General features: G+C 44.9%; 1 protein-coding gene and 1 long non-coding RNA gene across 7 annotated transcripts in view; one reads left to right on the plus strand and one right to left on the minus strand.

Moving 5' to 3' along the window:
• DGKD (diacylglycerol kinase delta) overlaps positions 1 to 16,942 on the plus strand; it is a 116,303-nt gene that overhangs the window by 56,817 nt on the left and 42,544 nt on the right. Inside the window, exon 1 of one of the 5 annotated variants that reach the window (XM_045867702.3) lies at positions 1,128 to 1,260. The exons of the other annotated variants lie outside the window; for them this stretch is intronic. Within the exon in view, the coding sequence (XP_045723658.1) occupies positions 1,234 to 1,260 (27 nt within the window). The 5' untranslated portion in view covers positions 1,128 to 1,233. Of the gene's footprint in view, positions 1 to 1,127; positions 1,261 to 16,942 lie in introns of those variants that run through there. 5 annotated transcript variants of the gene reach the window in all.
• LOC123838710 (uncharacterized) lies at positions 787 to 2,127 on the minus strand. Of its 2 annotated transcripts, none has more exons than XR_006789493.3 (2): positions 2,020 to 2,127; positions 787 to 1,238 (listed from the first exon to the last, which is right to left on the minus strand). It is a non-coding gene; the product is annotated as an uncharacterized LOC123838710 (long non-coding RNA). The 2 variants fall into 2 exon arrangements; XR_010410351.1 differs by having other exon boundaries at positions 787 to 1,318; positions 2,020 to 2,062.

The following is a 16,942-nucleotide window of genomic DNA, read 5'->3' on the forward strand; positions in this document are numbered from 1 at the left end:
GTCCATGAATACATGCTCGCATTGCACTTGAACACTTGGCTGTATGGTATTCCATTGTGTGCTTTGGAGATTTAGGTTATTTATAGCACTTTGCTGTGGGAGGCACATGGTGTTTTGCCTTCTGTGTGTGTCAGCTTCTCGTTTCCTGCCTGCTGTCGGGGGAGATGTGGGGTGGGGCACCTCCACACCTGGGGTGCTCTTTGTTGGCATCCCTCTCCTTCCCCTACCAGGGGCTGTCTGCCTCCAGCACCCTGTTCAGGGCCACCTCTAATCTCTGAGTTTTTCCACACGTTGAGCACATTTTAAAGCTTAATAAGGCACTGTAGAAATATTGAATAGATGAATAACCCCAAATATTTTTGTCACATTTCAGTTTTAGGCATAACTTTTCCATTTTTGCTTCATCCTGCTTTTTCTCCCTTTTTAAAAATCTGTCCTCTGATGGATTACATGTGATTTTGGCCTCTGGCCCAGTTGGCTTTGCCTCCTACCTGAGTGTCCTGTGTTCTTGGGGACTGGTCTCCTCGGGAGGGTTGGGAGGTGGGGTGGGTCGGAGGGTGCTTATCCTGTGTGCTCTGGGCCACTGGGCAGGTGGGATCATTGCGAGGGTGGGGATCCCCTTTGGCCTTCAAAGCTGTCCGGAGATTGGAGATAAGCACAGCTTTAGAGAGAAGAGCCCTGGGTGCCTTTGGGGGTTGGGCCGCATGCTACAGGGGGCCTGGGGAGGCCTGACCTTGCATTCTGGGGCTGCTTTCGCCCAGGGATCTCCTCGTTTGTACGGAGCTATTTTTGTGTTTGGTATCGCCCTCCGTGAGGAAGTCTGTTGCCGACGCACATCCCAGCTGTTTTGAATAGTCCGGGTCTCGGGGCTTCAAGGTAGGGATCTGTGTGTGGCGAATCCAGGGTTTTGGGCCACATCAGAACAGCAGGATGTGAGTAACAGGAAGTGACAGAAATTACCAAACGCGCCAGATACTTATTCTTGGCCACCTTTCCGAGTCCCGCAGGCTGGGGAGCTATATTTAGCACGGTATTTCCAGGTTCCTAATCCTGCCCGGACACTGTCCCTTTGCTCCTCGTTTGGTCAGTGACTGAACTTCGAGGTGCTGATTTGTTACTCCGGTGTCTCTGGCCTCCTTCGGTGATCCACAGGGTCTTGTACATCGATTTTAAAACTCGACTTTTGTTTTTGCTGGGCCACTTCAGTTCTGATCCATTTTGAGCAGTTGGAAAATGTTCTGCAAGAGGGGAGAGCGGCAGGTAAGCGTCCCAGGTGTTGGTGGGCAGTGAGGCTGTGTGAAGCCGTGGGGGAAAGCAGCTGAAATGTAAGGATTTAAAATGGAGTGGAAGGAATTGCAGGTTATTGTAAGCAGCTCTAGAAGGGTTGGTTTTTGTCTTGTATTTCTCTTAGAGGTGGAAGGCTGGGATTTTTAAAGCCACAGCCGTGGCGATGTGACTTCCCCCACATGCTAGAAACATCTTTGGTCCCCACCTGGTCAGACCGAACGCCTGCAGGTCAGATAAACTTCCCTGCGATGAATTGTCATTGTCTGAACTTTGTCACAGGAGAGATTTCACCCCACTGTCCCCGAGAGAGCGCTGTGGAGCCGGGAGCCGGGGGCCGGCCTGTTCAGGAGGGGCACTCGCTCCTGAATTGAAGCACTGCGACAAGTGATTTTCGCCCAGTCGTGCTGGACAGCCCTTCCCGCAGCTGCCGACCGGACGCCCACCCGGGCTGCGGGGTGTCCGCGGTGCCCATGCACTGCCGTGCCCGCCCCGCCCTGTGCTGGCCTGCGGCAGGGCAGTGGGGGATGGCGCCTGCCGCCAGCCGCAGGCACGGCCTACCTCCCCCACCTCAGGATGACCCCGAGGGACAGGCGCTGATACCCATTTCGGGGCTTAAAAAACCGGGCCTAGAGGCGGGTCATTTGCACCAGTGCCTCTCTGATGTCTCTGTCCTAAGCGCTCTGCTGTCCTGCCCCTCTCTGCCGCACGCCGTGCACCCTCACCGAGACTTACCGAGCCGGCTTGTCCTCCAGCCGCAGGACGTGCATCTCTGTGTGCTTTGAGAATCCTCAGAAAGGAAGTTTCTACAGTTTGATATTGGCTTCCGGTGGCTGCCACCCTAATGATTCACGGAAAGGGGTGTGTTGGAGAGGTTTCTTTGTTGGTCTCTAAAAGCTTCCTTCTGAGCAGTCCAGCCAGTCCCCCTTCCTGCCTTCATAAGCCATTAGCCTTACTTTCTTTCACACGCTCAGCCAGTTCTTTAGCGTGCGGGAATCTACTCTCGGATGAGAAATTGGAGAGGCAAGTCAGGGACAGTTTGTGTTTGCCATGAAGTGCACGGTAGCCAGCAGACGCAGCTGGGTATGCGTGCGGCAGCCAGGGGAGCCCCTGAAGGAGGGCAGTATGTGGGTGAGTGACTGTGTGCTCGAGCACCACACCACGCTCAGGCTGCCTGGCTGCTCCCCCATGTTACCAGCAGAATCCGTCTGCGGGCATGGTTTCAGGCTGACCCATTCCCTTCTTGAAGGCTAGACTATAAACTATAAGTACTACGAACTGTACATAACTGCACAAATGTATTTTCATCTATATACATACAGTAAATTGTAAACTATAAATACAGGACATACGGTGTGTGTCTCAAGCTCTGACTTGGGTATTTTAGCATATTTTTATGCCAAAATGTTTAACATTTAAAAAATTATTAAATATTTCAGGCATTCAAAAAGTAACACGATGAACAACTGTGTACCCTTCGCAGCCTGAGAACAAAACAGTATGGATATACTTGAAGTCCTTTGTATTCTGGATCCTACCCACCCCTCTTGCCCTCCCTCCCCAGAGTCACCCCAGTTCTGAGTTTGGTATTTATCGTTTGTTTGCATTTTTTTTAAATCCTTTCTCTTCTCCCATATGTAGGTATAAACAACATAGAGTATTTGGCCAGGTTTACAGTTTTGAGTAAATGGTGTCATATCATACATCTCCTGCAACTTGCTTTTCTCACTCACCATTGTGTTTCCAAGATTTATCTGTGTGGATACGTCTGTCTTCAGTTAAGTGGTTCAAGGTTAAAAAATGACTGATTCCTGATTCCTGGAATTAGATCAGAATTTCTGGGGAGTGGGGCACGAACCTCAGAAGTTTTTGCAAGTACAGCCCTTGTTGAAGGATCACAGTGCTTGGTTGGTAGTTTGTGGCTTACATAGTGGTCCAGTGTCCAGAGTGTCCCACTGTTGACCTATGTCTTCCCAGCTTTGGTCATTATAAACAGCACTACCATTCTTATACCCGCCTTCCTGGGCACATGGGCACGAGTTTTTCTAGAGTGTGTTTCTAAGGGTAGAATTGTCGGGTGTGAACATCTTCAGCATGATGAAATATTGTGGGATTGCTGTCTAAAACTTAATTTTTTTAAACTACCACCAGCACTGTTAACTTATGAGTGATCTCATTTCTTTCTTTCTCTTTCTTTTTCTTTCTTTCTTTCTTTCTTTTCTTTTCTTTTCTTTTCTTTTCTTTTCTTTTCTTTTCTTTCTTTCTTTCTTTCTTTCTTTCTTTCTTTCTTTCTTTCTTTCTTTCTTTCTTTCTTTCAGAGAGAGAGAGCGAGAAAGGGGGTGGGGAGGGAGAGAGAGAATCTTAGGCAGGTTCCACACTCAGGGTGGAGCCCGATGTGGGACTTGATCTCACAACCCTGAGATCATGAGCTGAGCCGAAATCAAGAGACGCTCAACCAACTGAGACACCCAGGCGTGCCTCTCGTTTCTTTTTTTAATGCAGTCAGGCTGATGGCAAGGTGAAGTTCCTCATGGATGGGATAAGACATTGGACATGGTCAAGATTTTGATAGACACTTGAACCTCAGCATGTCCAAAATTGAGCTACAGACCCCTCCCGCAACTGCAAGTCCTGTTCACAGCCTTCTTCATCCCAGGATGGCAGCTCCATCTCTCCAGCTGTTCAGGGGGTAGTTGTTGGCTCCTCTTTGTCCCATACCCCATCCAGTCTGTCCCGAAACCCTGTTGCCTTCAGGACACTTGAGAGTGCAGCAAGCCGTTCCCCTTCCCTTCTCTCTCGATGGGATTGCTGAGCATCCTCCCCAAAGGGTACTGATTTCTGCCCTGACGCTTATGTTCTGTTTTCAATAAAGTAACCAGAATGATGCTTTTTATTTTTATTTTTGTTTTTTTAAAAAAGATTTTATATTTGTCAGAGCGAGAGAGAGAGCGAGCACAATCAGGGGGAGCGGCAGGCAGAGGGAGAAGCAGGCTCCCCGCAGAGCAGGGAGCCCAATGCAGGGCTCCATCCCAGGACCCCGGGATCACGACCCGAGCCGAAGGCAGACGCTAACCGACTGAGCCACCCAAGTGTCCCAAGAATGATGCTTTTTAAACCTAAATCAGATGTCGGCCTTCTGCTCAAAAGCACCACAGCTCCCCGTTTCACTTGGCAGAAAGGGCAAAGTTCTTAGCGGTGCCTGCATGGTACCGTGTGGCCTGTTGCTTCCCCGGGTTCATCCCAGGCGCCTCTCCCCTGGGTCACTTGGCTCCAGTCACCGGCTGTGCTCCTGCTTCAGGCTGTGGCCCGTCCCTTCCTTTCCATGTCCTTCCAGTCTTTTCCAATGAGGAAAAGGGTATGTTGACCCTGACCTCCTTTTTCTGATCTCTCTTTTTTCCATAGATTTGTCACCAGTCACTACTCTCCATACTATGTAATTTACTTTATGGTAGTATTTAGTATTCATTTCCTGTCTACATTTGAATGAAAGCTCCACGGGAGCAGGGGTCTTGTCTGTTTGTTCAAGTGAAAGCTGCTTGAATTTACTTCTGAGAAGAAAGGAAGAATTTGGAGCCCAAACGTGAGGGTTGAGCGTGGGAGAGGAGGTGAAGCTGGCCTGTGGGGGGACCGTTCGCAGAAGGACACATCTAAATGTGGGAGTGGGACCCGAAGGGGCCTGTCTGGTTGGCAGTGGGATCTGTGGGTCTGGAGCTGGGGGGCGGCTTGTCTTGCACGTGTTTCGGGTCTATCCTGAGTGCACCTGCAGTTGGGGCAGGGCTGCTGGGGTCGGCCCACCCAGAAAGGGTGGTGCCGCCTGAGGGCAGGACCTGTGGTTCTGACATCCTCCCTTCTCGTGGCTGACACGAAACGCAGCTTTATTGATTTTTCAAGGACTGTTGTGTGTAGAAATGAGTCCTGCCATTTCTGGTGCTCTCTTGTGCAGGCTCGAGTACCAGGCCACGTGTCACAGCCGGATAACAGAGCTCTGTGACCCTCATGTGTGCTTGCTTGGACTCGGGCGTATGGAGAGGACTTGATTGGGATTTCTTAGGGAATGTGCACCAGAGGTGTGTCCACATATTTCCTTGGCAGGCCAAATGTTTAATGAGTTTGCACTACCTACAAATGATTTTAACAAGATAAGATTACACTTTTAATTTGTGCCAAGGGAGACCATAGATGCCCTTGTTCTTAAGAAATACCACATTGTTCTGGAGTTACTCCCTATTTTCCCAGTTTAAACATATAAGATATAGAAAGTTGATTGTGGTTACTTATTTTTAATTAAGCCTTCTGAGATCATTGTAGATTCACATGGAGTTGAAATAATACAGAGATCCTTTGTGTTCTCTACCGAGTCTCCACCAGTGGTAATGTTTTGGGAAACTGTGGTACAACATCACAACCAGGATGTTGACATTGATACAGTCAAGAACCAGAATGTTTCCATCTGGACAGGGATCCCTGGGTTGCTTTTTATACCACACCCACTCCCTTCTTTAACCCCGGCAACCGTGGATCTGTTCATTTCTGTAATTTCATCATCTCAAGAATGCTGTATAAATGGGAACATACAGTATATAACCTGGGGATGGGCTTTTTTCATTCAACATAACTCCCTGGAGCTCCACCCAGGTTGTTGTTATATGTGTGATAGTTGTTGCCTTTTCTTCCTTGAGTAATATTCCATGGAATGGGTGTGCCATGGTGTGTTCAGTCATTTACCACTAAAGGACACCTGAGTTGTTTCCAGTTTTTGGCGATTGCAGGTAAAGCTGCTATGAACATTCATGGACAGGTTTTTGTGTGAACACAAGTCTTCATTTCTTTGGGATAAATGCCCAGGCATGAAATTGCTGGGTCTTACGGTAGCTGCATGTTTGGTTCTTTAAGAAATTGCCCAACAAACTGTTTGGCAGAGTGGCTGTATGATTTTACATGCCCACCAACAATGTGAGCTAGTTTCTCCACATCCTCTCCAGCATTTGGTGTTGTCACTGTTTCTTATTTTAAGCCATTTAGTAGGTGTATAGTTAATAGTGCATTGTGATTTAATCAGCATTTCCGTACTGGCTAATGAGGTGGAATGCCTCTTGCTGTGCTTAGTTGTTCCGTACATCCATCCTCTGACACCACTGGGGTGTGGCCTGCAGGGATGGACGTTTCTATTTGGTCTTCTCTGGACACTATGCACTGGGGTGCTGGAGTGCCTCATTTCTGCCTGGCACAGTGGGGGTGAGGGCCACAGTGTTTTCTGTGGTATTTGGCTGGAGTAGGGTGGTTATTGGCAACTCTACTATTGATTTCTGCCTTGTTAGGCTGCCCCTTTCCTGGTCCCATGGCTAGAGAGAGCAGGCTTTTGGTGGACTTTTTAAGCCTTTCTGGCTGCTGGCTTCCTCAGCTCTGCTGTAGGATGCCTGAGGCCAACAGAGACCCCAGGAGCTCTGCTGCATGTCATTCTGAGACCCCGAGGCCTGTAGTTGGTCTGCCCTCTTCTCTCCACCTTCCAGAGTCTTCTCATATTTTTAAAATATCTAGTGTCCAGGGTGTTAGTTGTACTTAGAGGAATAGGAAAAAAATATGTCTAAGCTTCTTCCTGGAAGCAGAAGTCTGCTTGTTACTTTTATTATTTTTTGGACCAGCAAATCTGACAAGAGTGTCTGAGCGGCCCTCAGTCCGAGCTGCGTGTCTGTCCCCCTGCTCGTCGTGGCTTTCAGACCATCTCAAGCCCAGAACTTCGTGTTTATTACTATTCAGGTTGTTTGGTTTGGCCTGTGGTTCCAGCACGACAGAGTTTGCAGGATCTTGATCTTTTTGTCATTTAAGGTCACATTTACGAATGAGAGGCACATCCAGATAAATCTGTGATTAGGAATTGCTGGACAGGATGTGGCTGGTGAGTCAGGGACTGCCCTCGTCATCATCCTCCAGACCTACTTTCTCTACCCTCTGGTTGAACACTCGTGGGGAACCTGGTCAGAGTGGGCGGGGCAGCGGGCAGATGACTCAGTGAACTGTCCCTGTCGTCCTTGCCCCGATGCTCCAGTCCAATGCCCCTGCCAAAAAGGAAATGCACTGTGCCAGACACTGCATGTTCTGAGAGCCCGGGAGGACTCTTGGCGAGTGCCGGTTCCTCCCCTACCTCAGGCCCTCCGTGCCTGGCCGGGAATCCAGGTGGGACGCTGCTCTTGGGTAGAGGTCAGGAGCCAGCCTGCCTGGTGTCTCGACCCCTGCTTCCTTAACCCCAGGATGTAGGGCCTCAGTTTCTTCTCCCAACACCTGCTTTACAAGGTTGTGGAGAAGATGTAGTGTGCAAATATCTGTAAACACGCAGCAGATTTCTTGAGACTACTAAGTGCCCGACTGGTGGCTGCCACTGTCCTCTGGCACTCTGTTGCTGTCCCTGTCATAGCTAGTGCATATATACTTCAAGTCCACGTTCTTCATTAAGCATCACTTCTGTATGTGTCTGGCACGTCGCCCTTTTCACCTTGGTCTCTCAAAGATCATTGCTTGTAGTTTAATGACCTCCTTGGTTAATTCTTCCCAGGCCACTGGAAGGTATATGTCTGGCTAGGGTGTCTTAGACTTGTTTGGAGAAGCTAAGTGTTTTCTCCTATTTCCTGGAAGATCATTTGTATGAAAGCAAGAGTTCTCATTTCAAATAAAACTTCTAAAGCTTTGTTTTGGAGCCTTTAGCATATATTATAAACTTAAGGTTTTATTTTATTTTATTCTTCATCGTGATGAATGTACTTTTTAATCCGCATCACCTATTTCCCCCATCCTCCCATCCCCTTCCACCTCCCCTCTAGTAATCAGTTTATTCTCTGTAGTTAAGACTCTGTTTCTTAGTTTGTTTCTCTCTTTTTTTTCCTTTGCTCATCTGTTTTGTTTCTTAAATTCCACACGAGTGAAATCATACAGTATGTGTCTTTCTGTCTGACTTATGTCGCTTATTAGCATTATATTCTCTAGCTCCATCCATGTTATTGCAAATGGCAAGATTTCATTCTTTTCTCTGGCTGAATAATATTCCATTGTGTGTGTACACCCCCCCCCCCATCTTCTTTATCCATTCATCTTTCATTGGACACTTGGACTGCTTCCATAGTTTGGCTATTGTAAATAATGCTGCAGTAAACATAGGGGTGCATGTATCCCTTTGAATTAATGTTCTGTATTTTTTTGGTAAATACCCAATAGTGTGATTACTGGGTCTTAGGGTAATTCTATTTTTTTTTAAATTTTTTATTCTTATGTTAATCCCCATACATTACATCATTAGTTTTAGAAGGGTAATTCTATTTTTAATTTTTTGAGGAACCTCCATAGTATTTTCTATAGTGGCTGCACCAGTGTGCATTCCCGCCAACAGTGCATGAAGGGTTCCCCTTTCTCCTCATCCTTGCCAACACCTGTTGTTTCTTATGTTGTTGATTTTAGCTATCCTAACAGGTGTGAGGTGTGATATCTCATTGTGGTTTTAACTTGCATTTCCCTGATGCTGAGTGATGTCAAGCATCTTTTCATGTGTCTGTGGGCCATCTGTATGTCTTCTTTGGAGAAATGTCTGTCTGGATCTTCTGCCTATTTTTAAATTGGATTATTTGGGGTTTTTTTTTGTTAAGTTGTATCAGTTCTTTATATATTTTGGATACTAACCCTTTATTGGAAATGTCATTTGCAGATATCTTCTCCTGTTCAGTAGGTTGCCTTTTAGTTTTGTTGATTGTTTCCTTCACTGTGCAGGACTTTTTTATTTTGATGTAGTCCTAATAGTTTATTTTTGCTCTTATTTCCCTTGCCTCAAGAAATCTAAAAAATGTTGCTACGGCCGATGTCAGAGAAATTACTGCCTGTGCTCTCTTCAAGAATTTTTATGGTTTCAAGTCTCACATTTAGATCTAATCCATTTTGAGTTTATTTTTGTATATGGTGAAAGGAATGGTCCACTTTCATTCTTTTGCATGTAGCTGTGTCCAGTTTTCCCAGCACCGTCTGTTGAAGAGAGTCTTTTTTGCATTGCATATTCTTGCCTCCTTTGTTGAAGATTAATTGACTATATAATTGTGGGTTTATTTTGGGGTTTTCTATTCTATTCAATTGATCTATGTGTCTATTTTATGCCAGTACATACTGTTTTGATCACTACTGTTTTTTTTTTTTTTTAAGATTTTATTTATTTATTTGACAGAGAGAGAGAGAGAGAGAGCACACAGGTATTTGTGGCAGGCAGGGGGAGAGGGAGAAGCAGGCTTCCCGCTGAACAGGGAGCCCGATGTGGGGCTTGATCCCAGGAGCCGAAGGCAAACGCTTCACTGGCTGAGCCACCCAGGCGCCCTTGATCACTAGTGCTTGTAATATAACTTGAAGTCTGGAGTTGTGATACCTCCATTTTAGTTTTCAAGATTGCTATGGCTATTTGAGGTCTTTTGTGGTTCCATACAAATTTTAGCATTAGTCGGTTCTAGTTCTGTTAAAAATGCCATTGGTATTTTAATGGGGATTGCATTCATTCATTCATTCATTCATTCATTCATTCATTCATTCATTTTTTAAAGATTTTATTTATTTATTTGACAGAGAGAGACACAGTGAGAGAGGGGACACAAGCAGGGGGAGTGGGAGAAGGAGAAGCAGGTTTCCCGCTAAGCAGGGAGCCCGACACGGGACTTGATCCCAGGACCCTGGGATCATGACCTGAGCCGAAGGCAGACGCCCAACGACTGAGCAACCCAGGCGCCCATGGGGACTGCATTTAATCTGTAGATTGCTTTGAGTAGTATAGACATTTTAAAAATATTTGTTCTTCCAACTCATGACCCATGGAATGTCTTTCCATTTCTTTGCATTGTCTTAAATTTCTTTCATCACTGTTTCATAGTTTTCAGAGTACAGGTCTTTCACCTCTTTGGTTAAGCTGATTCCTAGATACTTTATTGTTTTTTGATGCCATTGTAAATGGGACTGTTTTCTTTCTTTTTTTTTTTAAACATTATATTTGTCAGAGAGACAGAGAGAGCACAAGCAGGGGGAGTGGCAGGCAGAGGGAGAAGCAGGCTTTCTGCTGAGCAGGGAGCCTGATGTGGGACTCATTCCCAGGACTCTGGGATCATGACCTGAGCCGAAGGCAGACACTTAACCAACTGAGCCACCCAGGCGTCCCATGGGACTGTTCTCTTAATTTCACTTTCTGCTGCTTCATTATTAGTGTATAGGAATGCAACAGATTTCTGTATGTTGATTTTGTATTCTGCGCCTTTACTGAATTCATTGATCAGTTCTGGTAGTTGTTTGTAGAGTCTTTAGGGTTTTCTATATATGGTATCATGTCGTCTGCACATAGTGAGAGCTTTCTTCTTCCTTACCAATTTAGATGCCCTCTATTTCCTTATATTGTCTGATTTTTGTGGCTAGAACTTCCAGTACTATGTTGAATAAAAGTGGGAGTGGACATCCTTTTCTTGCTCCTGACCTTAGGAGGAAAGCTCTTGTATTTTTCACCATTGAGGATAATGTTGGCTGTGGGTTTTTCATATATGGACTTTATTATGTTAAGTTATGTTCCCTCTAGACCTACTTTGCAGAGGGTTTTTATTATGAATGGTTGTTGTACTTTTATCAGATGCTTTTTCTGCATCTGTTGAATTGATCATACGGTTTTTATCCTTTCTCTTACTGATGTGACATATCACATTGATTGTTTTGCAAATATTGAACCACCTTGCATCCTGAGAATAAATCCCGCTTGATGGTGGTGTATGACTTTTTTTTTAATGTATTGTTGGATTAGGTTTGCTAATATTTTGTTGAGGATTTTTGCATCTTTATTCATGAGAAATATTGGCTTGTTCTCTTTTTTTTTGTGGTGTCTTTATCTGGTTTTGGTATCAGGGTGATACTGGCCTCATAGAATAAATTTGGAAGCTTTGAGAGTTTGAGAAGAATAGGTATTAACTCTTCTTTAAACATTTGGTAGAATTTGCTTGTGAAGCCATCTGGTCCTGGACTTTTGTTTTTTGGGAGAGGTTTTTTTTTTTTTTAAGATTTTATTTATTTATTTGACAGAGAGGGAGACAGCAAGGAGTGGGAGAGCAGGAGGAGTGGGAGAGGGAGAAGCAGGCTTCCCGCTGAGCAGAGAGCCCGATGCGGGGCTCAATCCCAGGACCCTGGGATCATAACCTGAGTTGAAGGCAGATGCTTAATGCCTGAGCCACCCAGGCACCCCTTGGGGAGTTTTTTGATTACTGATTCAGTTTCATTGCTGGTAATTGGTCTGCTCAAGTTTTCTATTTCTTCCTACTTTATTTGTGGTAGTTTATATGTTTCTAGGAATTTATCCATTTCTTCTAAGTTGTCCAATTTGTTGGCATATAGGTTTTCATAATATTCTGTTATAATTGTATTTCTGTGGTTTGGCTGTTATTTCTCCTCTTTCAATAGTGATTTTGTTTGCGTCCTCTTTTCCTCTCTTTCTCTCTCTCTTTTGATGAATCTGGTGAGAGGTTTTTCAATATTGCTGATCTTTTCAAAGAATCAGCTCCTGGTTTCATTGCTTTGTTTTTTGTTTTTTGTTTTTTTGTTTCTATATCATTTATTTCTGCTCTAATCTTTATTAATTCCTTCCTTTTGCAGGGTTTTGGTTTTAATTGTTCTTTTTCTGTCTCCTTTAGGTGTAAGGTTGGGTTGTTTATTTGAGATTTTTCTTGCTTTTTGAGATAGGCCTGTATTGCTATAGACTTCACTCTTAGAACCCACTTTTGCTGCATCCCAAAGATTTTGGACTCTTGTGTTTTCATTTTCATTTGTTTACATGTAATTTTTGATTTCTTGGTTGACCCATTCATTGTTTAGTAGCATGTTGTTTAACTTCCATGTATTTGTGGTCTTTCCAAATTTCTGCACTGGACCCAGTGGATTTAATAGACATATTCAGAACATTCCATCCTAAAACAGCAGAATACACATTCTTTCAAGTGCACATGGGACATTCTCCAGAATAGATGAGATATTAGGCCACAAAATAAGTCTCAACAAATGCAAAAAAAAAAAATCAAAGTCATACCATGCATCTTTTCTGACCACAATGTTATGGAACTAGAAATCAATCACAAGGCTTTATTTGTTTTAATAATTATTTTTTTTAAATGAATAATTTACATACGTGGTACAGAAATTTAAAGGATAAAAGGTTTATAAAGGAGGTTTCCCGGCTCTGAGTGGTCCCCTCATTAGAGGCAACTAGTCTTTTTCCTTCTTCACCCACATTGTTCCTGCAGTTTGCATCGAGCACTTGACAATACATCTGAGAGGTTGTTCGCTGTAAGTGCATGAAGAAGTAGCTTCAGTCTCTTTAGTGGCTGTGTAGTATTCCATTGTATGAATGCACCACAATTTATGTAGCCAGTCTCTACCAGGCTTACCTTGATCAGTATTTATTTCCACTCTTACTGTCTTTACAATGAGTGCTGCCATGAATAACCCCGTATATACTGTATATGGAAGTTCTCATGAAGACGTATTTGTAGAAGCACTATTCTAAGACAAAGATATATATTTTAAAGTTTGCTAGATTGGGGCGCCTGGGTGGCTTAGTCGGTTAAGCGTCAGACTCTTGGTTTTGGCTCAGGTAATGATCTCATGGGTCAGGAGATTGAGCCCCATGTTGGGCTCTGTGCTCAGGGGGGAGTCTGCTTGAAGATTCTCTCCCTCTGCCCCTCCCCCTCCTCACATGTGCACATGTGGATGCTCTCTCTCTCAAATAAATCTTTAAAAAAATAAAGTTTGCTTGATTTCACCAATGTTCCTCATAGGGGTTGTACTAATTTATACTATAACATATGAGAGTCAACAGGGCATGTTATCAAACTTTTGATCTCTATGAATCGGTAGGTTAAAAAGAAAAGTATTTAGTAATTTTAATTTGCATTTATCTTATGAGTAAGACTAAACATTTTCCCCTGTGTTTGGGTCCATTTTTTTTTTTTTTAAGATTTATTTATTTGAGAGACCGTTTGCCGGGGGAGGGGCAGAAGGGGAGGGAGAGGGACAAGCAGACTCTGCACTAAGCATAGAGCTGGTCACAGGGCTTGATCTCATGACCCTGAGATCATGACTTGAGCCAAAATCAAGAGTCAGATGGTTAACTGAGTCACTCAGGTGCCCCTGGATCTCTTTTCTTTTCCCCCCCTTTTTTTTTTTTTTAAGATTTTATTTATTTATTTGACAGAGAGAGACACAGTGAGAGAGGGAACACAAGCAGGGGGAGTGGGAAAGGGAGAAGCAGGCTCCCCGCTGAGCAGGGAGCCCGATGCAGGGCTTGATCCCAGGACCCCGGGATCATGACCTGAGCCAAAGGCAGATGCTTAACGACTGAGCCACCCAGGCGCCCCATCCCTGGATCTATTTCTAACACTATTTTAGAGTAGCTCTGCTAGTCTCTTGTGTTCATTCACACATTTCCATCTTCTTTTGCCTATTTCTTGTACACTTGGCTTTCTAACCAGACTTTATTTAAGAGTCTGGGCAGCTGTGCCATTTTTCTTTTGATTCAGTTATATGGTTGGTTTTATTCCAAATTCTGTATCCTTTTTACTGAAATAGAGCATACGTATGGAAAAGTACACTTACTACAAGTGCACAGCTTGATGGATGTTCCAGATAAAGGAGCAGAGCATTAGCAGCCTCCAGTAGTTCTCCCATGTACCCTTGTTCCCAAAAGCAAGCACTGGAAGCAGCTAGCTTCCAACACCATCAGTTAGTTTTGCCTGGTTTATCTTAACTTTATATATGCGTATGCAATTGTATAAACAGTAAATGTTCTTTTGTGTCTGGCTTCTTTCTTTCAGTATTATAAAATACATTGTGTTATTAGCAGTAGATGGTTTGTTCTCATTGTTCCGTGGTTTTCCGTTATATAAATACATTACAGTATATTTGTCTAGTCTACCAGTGCTGGGTGTTTGGGTTGTGTTCATTGTAGGCCTCTTACCAGTACTGATGCCATAAACGTTTGTGTGTGTTTTGATGAGGAGTGTTTAGGTGGAATTGCTGGGCCATAGGGTGTACATGAGTTCAGCTTTACTGTTTTCCAAAGTCATTGCACCAAATTGCCTTCCTACTAGCCTTGTATGGTTGTTCTAGTTGATGTACGTCCTTACCGATACTTGACGTTGTCCACATTTTTCAGTTCAGCCACCATGAAAGGTACACCATGCTGGGATTTTAATGTCCAGTTCCTAGATTACTAACAAGGTTGAGTGCATTCTCATGTGCCTTATTGGTTGTGAAATAACTGTTTGAGTCTTTTGTCCATTTTTCTGTTAGTTGGCCTATTTTCTTACTGATTGTTTTTATTTTTCAATTTTTTGAAAAGATTTTATTCATTAGAGAGAGAACAAGCGGGGGGAAGGGCAGAGGGAGAGAGAGAGTGTCTCTCTCTTTTAAGATTTTATTTATTTTTGTGAGAGACAGAGACAGAGAGCGAGTGAGCACAAGCAGGGGGAGGGGTAGAGGCAAACTCCCCACAGACCGGGGAGCCCAATGTGGGACTCGATCCCAGGACCCTGGGATCATGACCTGAGCTGAAGGCAGACGCTTAACTGACTAAGCCACCCAGGTGCCTGAGAGAGAGAGAATCTCAAGGAGACTCCACGCTGAGCTGGGAGCCCGATGCGGGGTTCCATCCCACTACCCTGAGACCATGACCTGAGCCAAAACCAAGAGTCAGACAGTTAACTGACTGAGCTACCCAGATGCCCCTTTTCTTACTGATTTTTAAGTTCTCTTACCCTCAGGAGAATTTCAGTAAGTGTCTGAAGATTCACCTTGGTTTACTGCTTTCCTGGCCTGCCTCCTCAGATTAGGAGAGAAATGCTTCCACCATTTTCTCTGTGATATCCTTTCTCTTTCAGTCTCTCTTGTCTTGCTAGCTTCAAGGTCCACAGTGTGCTTTCACTCTCCAGTTAAGTGGGTTTCCATGACGTGGTCTGTCACCTTCCTCTGTGGTATTACTCTGTCCCCTCCCTCGGTACCAAGTCTGCTTATCATCACTGACTCTCTGTGATGTCACTGGTCCTGTCAAGTTCATGTATGACCCTACTTTTAATTTGCGTTTACCATTTCAGTTGATTTAGTTATGTGAGCCATTTCTTTGCTTGAAAAATAGAGAGCATTTTTGGTCTCTAAAGCCTTTTCTGTGTGAAGGCTAGATTTTGGGAATAGTGGGTATAGTTTCACCTTTTTTGCACCATTCCTTGGTTTCTAAGAGTTGTGGTCTTGGCCGCAATCCAAACAGAGGGACAGTTCAATTATTTCTAGGAACATCTCTTCCTGCCTTCTTCCTGTCCTGTGAGCGGGGTGAGCAGCCAGGAGAGGTCTCATCCAGCACCTGCTTCTCTCTTGGGGCCTGTCCTGCCCACTCTGTCTCCCAAATCAAGGAACTGAATAAGAAACCCTGTCCAGGACAGCTCTTTTATTAGCAGCTGCTCATTTTCCTTTTCTTCTGAGGAGACCCTTCCATCTCCACCTTTCTTGTGCACTGGCCCCAGGCTGGTGTTAGGGAAGCAAAGAGGGACAGGCAGGAGCCTTTGCTGGGGTATTCGACACTGCCAGTTGGTGTTTGGGAAGCTTCCTCAGGGCCAGAAGGCTGTTGAGGACCTTGCCAGGAGACCAGGGTGAGGAGGAATCTTTCAAGGCGATGGAGTCATGACCAGTCTTGTGGACCACTAAGAAATACGGATTCTGTCTCAAAGGTGACAGGACGTGATGGGAGAGAAGCGGAGATAGACTTTTATTTGGTGGGAGTCTTCTGTGACGATTCTCATGATCTGAGACATGGACTGTTGGTACTAGACCGGTCTCAGGAGGGTGGTGTCACATGGTCCTATCAAACAGGTAATGCCCTCAGATCAGGCCCTAGAGCCTGAAGCAGCACTGGTGTGTGTGAGAGCATGCTTCCACCCTCGGACAACACTGGGGTGTGACATTGACATGACAGCCCCCACATTCAGAGGGGTGTGTGGAGGCACGGGGAGGGGAGGTAGATGCTCCGGGTTACACAGCTCATCAGGACTTCAGACCTGGAAGAGTGTCCTAAAGCCACGTGTCGGGTCCCGTGTAAGTCCTGTGCACATGGGTCCCTTTCAGTCCCATAACAACCCAGGTAGCTAACTTTTCTCCTCCTTTTCCAGAATAGAAACGATGACAGTCTACCCATGTTTCCTGGCCTGTCAGTGGCTGGGTAGGGTTCAAATCTGTCTGTCCGAGGCTTCTTCAAACCTGCACAAGTAAGAGTTTTTTAAAAAGGCTGAGGGGCGCCTGGGTGGCTCAGTCGGCGAAGCGTCTGCCTTCGGATCGGGTCATGATCCCAGGGTCCTGGGATCGAGCCCCGCATCAGGCTCCTTGCTCGGCGGGAAGCCTGCTTCTCCCTCTCCCACTCACCCTGCTGGTGTTCCCTCTCTCGCTGTGCCTCTCTCTGTCAAATAAATAAATAAAAATCTTAAAAAAAATAAAAAATAAAAAGGCTGAAACCAGGTTCTTGGACATTTATCTGTCAGTGTTTACTCACTGTAAACAACCACACAGATTGAGGAAGTGATGTCATCTATCATTTGTTTCATCTTAACTCCCTGTCTTTAAACACAACAGTTTTGTC

Source organism: Mirounga angustirostris, unplaced genomic scaffold (assembly GCF_029215605.1).
Source record: "Mirounga angustirostris isolate CCGP_5_RB_7025 unplaced genomic scaffold, mMirAng1.0.hap1 SCAF_3, whole genome shotgun sequence".
Classification (NCBI taxonomy): domain Eukaryota; kingdom Metazoa; phylum Chordata; class Mammalia; order Carnivora; family Phocidae; genus Mirounga; species Mirounga angustirostris.